The sequence below is a fragment of the Argiope bruennichi genome, chromosome 1 (assembly GCF_947563725.1).
Source record: "Argiope bruennichi chromosome 1, qqArgBrue1.1, whole genome shotgun sequence".
In the NCBI taxonomy this organism is placed as follows: domain Eukaryota; kingdom Metazoa; phylum Arthropoda; class Arachnida; order Araneae; family Araneidae; genus Argiope; species Argiope bruennichi.
The window spans coordinates 47,935,948-47,943,912 of NC_079151.1; the positions used below are offsets into that span (position 1 = coordinate 47,935,948).

At 28.0% G+C, this 7,965-nt stretch overlaps 1 protein-coding gene across 1 annotated transcript; it reads right to left on the bottom strand.

The window, feature by feature from the left end:
• Positions 1-1,323: 1,323 nt before the first annotated feature.
• Positions 1,324-7,287, bottom strand: LOC129968998 (prismalin-14-like). Its single transcript, XM_056083394.1, has 2 exons — positions 7,132-7,287; positions 1,324-1,770 (listed from the first exon to the last, which is right to left on the bottom strand). The coding sequence occupies exons 1-2, from the start codon at positions 7,144-7,146 to the stop codon at positions 1,363-1,365; spliced, it is 423 nt and encodes a 140-aa protein (XP_055939369.1). The 5' UTR covers positions 7,147-7,287; the 3' UTR covers positions 1,324-1,362.
• Positions 7,288-7,965: the final 678 nt, after the last annotated feature.

Sequence of the window (7,965 nt, forward strand, 5' to 3'; positions counted from 1 at the left end):
CATATATAGAATCCCACCCCTCTATCTCAAAGTTTTTGTAAGTTCATATTCACAGACGGGTAAACAGACATAATTCCGAAAATGTGTTTTGCAGACTTAAGGAATTCTTAAGTTGTATTGTTATCAAAATCTAGAGTTCAAATTTTTTGAATCATTACAATGTTTTCTCTTTTTATACTTCGTATACGGAAAAGGATAAATAAAAATTCATTGCAATTCAAATAAAAATTTGTATAATATCTCGGAAGATGTGTTTCATGTGAATTTATTCTGTTTTTCCATGATTATAATATATAACTTATCCAATGAATTGAATCATTTATCCGTCCTATCAGTTCTGCATTCAAGGATCAAATTATCAAACATCTTATTCTTATCTCTGGTTTACTCGGTAAGTTTATGCATTTCATCGGGACAGAACGGTATATTGATAATCTGCAGGTGTAATTTTCTCACCTGTATTCAGTATTATCAGCAAATTGTTTGTTTGCTTAATATGCAAAAAACAGGACGGGCATCCGGTTCAATCTTTTGATCTCTAAACTAAAGATATCATTTAGTTCCATGATGCAACAAACTACAATAATATGTAGAAGGTAATAATTGTAAAATAAAAATAAAAAATAATAGTTGCGATTTTTTTTTGTCTTGATTGTGGAACACAAAGCTTGCGAAATAGAAAGATTTAATAATGTTTAAACTAACATATGTTAAATTTATTATTATTAGATCTATTCGATCTTTTAAAAGATTATCATTCAGTTTTTTTTGTAATTTAAAATTTTTTTCAGTTGATTTTGGATAAGTTATTAAAGTAGATTAATAAATTATCATCTTATATAAAAACTTCATAAACTAGTGAGTGAATATAATTCTAACTTATGTAAAATTATCTGTTCATATTTCTTTAAAAAACTTATAGAGGTGCGATGTTTATGTTGTCATAGTTACATTAAAAATATATGATGTGTAAGAAAAACTTTTTAAAAAATGAATAGTCTTGATTTTAAAAAATTCAAAGTAATTTTATTTGGAATAGGTAAATATAAACAATTTCCAAACAGCATCCAAATGCCCACAATACATACATAAATGACATAAATTAACAATGAAATCAGTTTAATGAGTTGTTAATCCGAAATAAAAATTGATTAATTAAATAACAATTTTTATATTTTTCAGTAAACAATTTTTTCCAAATAAAACACAGCAAAATTTTTTAAAAACCCTATATGTACATATTTTTATATTATCCATAACAATCCCTTTATACAAGCTTCAAAATAATTCAAGAACAAACATATAACTTATTAAATAAATATATAAATCATTAGTTCTCGTTCATATCTTGAAACTCATTTTTTACCAATCAATGTAGTCGTATCCAGGATAATATCCAATGCCATGTTTGTAACTACCGTAGTAATAAGGATTATACGCGTAGCTGCCTCCATGTCCATATCCATAATAAGGGTAGTGAGTACCAGAAAGGGATGAGGATGACCAGATTGGCCTATAGGAGGAGCCATAGTAACCATATCCATTGCCATATCCCTGCAAAGCACCATAATAAGGTTTGGCAACGTAAGCCGGTTTGGCCGTATATACTGGCTTTACTGTATAAACTGGTTTAACTGCAGTTGAAGTTATGTAGTACGGCTTGTAGGTAGTATAAAGGTTTTTCTGATTTGATACTCCGTAATCATATCCATAGTCAGGAGATGAATATCCAGCCCAAGCCGTAGCTGCTGCAGATACAAGAAAAATCACCTGCAAAATATAAAAGACAAGGAATGAAGGCACACAAAATTGTATATTGATAAGGTTTAATTATTGCTTCTTCACAACAGAGACAAATATTTGTAATTGCAGTCAGAGATTTATTTCCCAGCCAAAATTTCACGTTATTTATATGTAAATGGTAGGTATGGGAATGGAATGCTTCAGATATACTGGTTTGCTCTCGCTTTCCCAATAGCTACATTAAGGCTGTGGAGGCGTGTTACCTTCATTTTCATGCCGAAAAATATTATTCCAATAACATTTTCATTAATGTACTCTAAGAAAATTATGCCGGTGTCCTGGCTCAGGGGTAGCGCGTCTTCCCCGTGATCTGGACGTCCTGGGTTCGAGCCCCGATTCGGGCATGGTTGTTTTTCATCTGCTCTATCTGTGAGATGCGTAAGAAGGAGTTGTGAAAGCGAATGTGATGCGTGAATAGGTAAGACGTACTCTTGGCCCTAGTCGGCGTTGCTAAAACAAGAGACGCTCCCTTGGCTTAAAATCACTGTCTTCGTCAGCAAGCTTGTCCATGGTAATTGCCATTAGAAACAACAACAAGAAAATCAAAGATCGCTCTAACAAAGCATTTCGAGCAATCAACTGTGAATAATCGTTTGTTGAATAGGAAAAATGGCAAAGTTATTTATTCCACTCAAACCAGATTGAGTGTTTGATGCTATTTAATTAGTATTGCTTCTTGAGATGGTTGATTAAAAGTTTCATTAATTTACACTAAAAAATCAAAGATCGCATTAGAAAAGTATTTTGAGTCGTCAGTGATGAACAGTCTCACTTGCACATGGGAACAATGATAAGAGTTTTTTTTTAATGCTTAGACAAAACTAGGGTACTTGATGCGATTAAATTATTACTGCTTGTTAAAATAAATGATAAAAAATTTCCTAAATTTAAAATAAATAAGCCATTGTTCACATACATTTTGGGCAATCTGCTACAAGTAGTCACTCATACAGAAGCAATGGCAAGAAGTTATTTAAATTCATACAGAATCGTTTATTTGAAAACTATTTACTGTTGCTCTTAAGCTGGATGAATGAAATTTTCTTGAATGTACGCTAAACAAGCCAGCAATCCCACTAGCAAACCATTTTGTGCAGCTTACAGTAATATAATCGATTGATGCGTAAGAGCACTTTTGCAGGATTCTTCATATGCTATCACTTTCGATTATTTTTAATAGTTTTGTAGTGTTATCTTCTTCTTTAAATAATTCGAGTCATGTCATCGAATCACTTACTACTGATTATAGCTTTTAATTTATTACTGAAAAAATAAAATTGATAAGATGAGGTTTTATAATTTCTGATCTTACTATCGTATCTAATGTAATTAAATCAATTCACATGGCGTCACAGACATAAGACAACTTCGCATGCCATCTAATGTCTGTATTCCATGCAATGCAATGGCTTTCTTTGCTTCTCGACTAAAAATTGCACAATGGATCCAGAAATCAAATTAATGTGGTATTTTTAAATTATGACATACGACATAAAGTTACATTGAGAATTCAGATATGCAAGGTAAATCAAAATGAATGTCCCAATTTCCTAGGTGAATTAATCATTGATTTTTAAACATCCTTATTATTGCAAAAGTTTGTAATAACTATTAAGATTACTGGCAATGGTACAGAATATTTTTATTTAAATGCATTTTTTATAAATATATGTCTATTAAAATACTCCAAAGGTTTATTTTCTTTATGGACACAGTTCTTTTTTTTTAATTTTAAACTAAATTTTTATAATGACTAAATTTTAATAATGACTAATTTAATAAAACTGATTAATCAAATTAATGTGAAAGGTCCAAATCTTCATATCGAATTCCATCACCATTGACTTTTATTATTTTGATTTCCTGTAAATCAACATTAATTTTTTTTTTTATGATGAAGCGTTTTTAAGGGTTAGGAAGGGTTATTTTATGAGGATATTTGGATAATTCGAGCAGTTTTTTCACTTTCGATTCATCTATACCGAAAACCAATGCAAATAATTTTCCTTATTTCACTATTATATTATTTCACTATTCAATAGACATCATATCTATATCAAAATCAAATTCATATTTTTTTTTTTTTTTTTTTTTTTTTTTTTTTTACAAAATTAATGTATGAAATGTTTTTTTTTTTTTTTTAACATTGAAAATTTTAGATAATTCTTGTTTTTATCACAAATTTGTAAGATATTTACAAAAGCACCTAAGTTTACAAAATTTACAAAATGAAACAAAAATCTGATAAATTTAGAACTTCAGTGAACTTAGTTCCATTGAATGAAATATAATAAGTTAATTTGAGATTTTAATTGTAAATTGGTATTTGTAATCCTTTTCAATGAATCTTAATATTTTAGAAGTAACGAGGGAAATGAAAAAATAATAGAATCTTAAATAAAATAACCTTATCATAAGAAAATAAAATAAGTCATTTAGCAAAAAAATAAATAGTTTTATCTAATATTAGGTTAAAGAAATTCTAAGAAATCAAAACTAAATTATAACATTTGATTTTCAAATTAAAAATAATTGAAAACAACTGAAATATTTAACAGGCGAGGAATAAATTTATAAATAGAATCTTTAGAAATATTCATAAATATAAAATATAATTTTAAACGTCATGCTTCTCGCATATTACAAACTTATTAAAATGTCCTGCTCTTCACCTTTTTATTTATTATAAAACTTAAGTTTGAATATTAATTATAATCTTCGTTCTAGTAATTTGATATTAAGACCTTAAGGAAAGTTGCCAAAGATAACAGAGGTTTTATTTTTAGACAATCTTTCAATTACTGCTTATTTTTTTGGAAAACACTTCCTAAACCTAAGTACAAAAAAGAACTGGAAGTTCGAAATTATACTCTCAATTTGTTTCACTTTCACTCTCCCAATTATCGTGCAGTTGTGCTGCCATCTATTGCATGATATGTGAAACTTTTTGTCTCTTAAAAGATTACTTGTGTTTAAATTATTTCAACTGTGTGCCTTATGCAACAATGCAGAAAAAAAAATGTACCGAAATTAATGTTTATGTCTACTACATACGTAGTACAAAAAAAATTTTACAAGTATGATGAAACTTTAAATGCCTTTTTAATATTTCCTTCCGTACTAGAAATATCAATAGTTTTAAATGTTCCATTTAATTACATAAAGAATAATACAATACTAGTGACTATTTATTCCGATTTGAAGAATGACAATTCAGTTAGAAATGACACAATTAAAATTTCAAGTGAATCTCTAAAAGGCCACAAGAAAAAGGAATTGCTTTACCATCTCCTTTTTATTGAATTCACGATACCAACAGAAAAAAAAAAGGCTTTTGCACATTTTTCTTTTCAAATGAGCTAATCACTTTTAAAACAAAAAAATTTAACAATTTTTTAGTTTAAACTTTACTTTCCCTTCACCTTTCTCTTCTTTCACAACGAATTCCAAATTATTTAGTTCCAATTCGTCAGATTTTCAAAACAGCTGAATCAAGGTAAAGATTGCACACTATTTACACAAAACTGGAGTTAATTAGTACAGTATGAAATGGCTTATAAATTTCATACTATTAAATTATTCTAAAGTCCTTCTTATTAATATTTATAACAAGTCGCCATTGTCGACCAGCTGGTTCTTCGACAATATAGGTTATATTTTATTCCAATTTAGATATAATTTCATGCCCGTGATTCCACCTAATTATAAGGCTTTAATGCCGTGTTGTTTCAGTTTTCCTGTATAAGCTCTGTTGAATGCATGGGCTTCTCTAATGGTGTGACATCACAGCTGTATAAAAAACGTAAATGTCTGATTCAACAATCTTCCAACTTTCGCAATATTGTAACTTTATTTTTTTTTTATTCGTTTCGTAAAAAACATGGATAATTAGCAGATTCCTTCTTCTTTACTATTCAACAATACAAGAAAATCATAATATTCGTTATTTAATGAAACAATTAAAATGGTTTAAATTTCAGAGCAACATTGTAATTTGTTATTGGAAATCAAACCAAAAAAATTTAGTTACCAAAATTCAGAAAAAAAGTTGCATGACTAACATTTTATTATCATTATTATTTTTTTTTTTTTTTTCATTTTAAGATTGCATAAAAATTATTTTGGAGCTTAATATTTTCAGATTATCGTGGAAAAACGTCAAAATATCCTTCCATTTTTTTATTTATTAAATTTTAATTAAAATTTCAAAAAAAAATCGCTTTTTCAATATATGTCCACTCCTTATATATATATGCCAATTTTGATAGTTCCATGTCAAACAATTTGTTCTATAGAGCACCAATACATGCATATACATGCACACACATGCACTCTATTATTAATAAATAGTAAACGAAATGGATATTAACATGCATCACTTATTTTATGCATTTTTGTTATTTTTTTCACTGAGGAAGTGAAAAAATAACCTCAACTTACTTTTACTTTGCACTTTATGCTTTCATATCAGTTCTTAAAAAAGTCCATATACAAAGCTTAAAATCTCAAGTATTTCTCAAATGGAGCAATTAAATATTTTTCAAATACACAATAAAAAATAATCGAAGTAATTTAATAAAAGCACATTAATCTTCAAAAAATTTTTGCTAATTTCATTTTATATCTGATAAAAATGACGAAAACATTTTAATGTTAATTCCATCAAAATTTGAAACATCCATTATCGGTTTCTTGTTCTCAGAAATACTCAGCTCCTTTACTTATTCTTCAAATATAAGTAAAATAATGATATGATTTCTAAAATTGTTTCGTGTTAACTTATTCATTTCTAAAATTATATGATGTAAATTTAATTAATATTTATTTCAAAGCTTAGGAATCATTTAATTTAAGTTAAATATCAAAATCATTTTTATTTGAAATAAATAAAAATTATATGCATTCATTGTTTATGCTGCCTTTATTATCCCTATCAATATAAATCTATATCTATTGCAACAGCATATTCCGGAAAATAAACTTTTTAAATCGATTCTTTATAATTCTTCAAAGCAAGGCACTTTTTTGGTCCGATATTTTATATAATATTTTCTCATAAATGTTGTTAAAAGCCTTTAAAAAACCTTTAATATAAAAATTTCTTGTATAATTGTTCGTTAAGCTATTTCATTGACATCTTGGACTTAAACCGAAAATTATACAAAAGGCATAACTCGAAAAAGTAATTACTTAATATTTCTAGTAGTGCGTTCTATTAGAAAATCAATATTATTATTCTCGGATAATAATACCACATTCTAGACATATTTTCTTAAGTACTGCAGTAAATAAAATTAAAAAATCTTTTAATTTCAAAACAAAACTTACCACAAACAACTTCATCGTTGGAGGTAAAGCCTGTTGAATGCTTATTCTTCTTTAAACAAATTAATTGAATAATCTTGGAAAACGGAGATGTCGTTCCCTTTTTATAGTACCGAATCATCGTACCTCCCAGACAAAGGGTGGAGATAGTTTTTCACTTTCACACGACGCCTCCGGTGGGCTCACCTAACCTACTTAGAGGTTTTTGTTTAATTTTTTTTCTTTATGTTTTTATCTGATGGTACGATTCTCATTCAGTAAATTCTAATTAGTAATCAAAGAACGTCTGGAAATGTTGGAAATTATCGTAAGGTTTCAACACGCGACATTTCAAAGAAATATTTTCGTTAGTGAAAGTTTTCTTCCTTTTGTTATAAGAACTTTCCTTTTTGTATTCTAGGAAGTCAAGGTTAAGGTTTGTTTGGAACATTCTTCTTGTTTGTTTTTTTCACATAATACCCTTTCTTTGTGTTTCTAAATGTTTCGGATTGTAAAAAGTCATTTGTTTCAGTTATTCGTCGTAGTAAATATCTAAGCTAATAGCAGAAATGAAAATCTATAACAGATTAAATAATTAAAGCCTTAATATCGTTCATAAGAAAGAAAACTTTCAGATTCTAAGGACTAAAAAATTTTAAAATGCCATCTGGTGAATATCAAATTGATTACATATAATTCTTTAATCGCAGCCAGCGCATCGAATTATTGGATATTTTGCATTTTAATTTGTGCTGAGTCATATTACATCCATTTTTAAGACTTTTGGGGATGGACCTCATAATTTTGAGTCAAGGGTGGATGGTGGAAATGGCCTCGGCTGCCTTTTGCACTTTTATT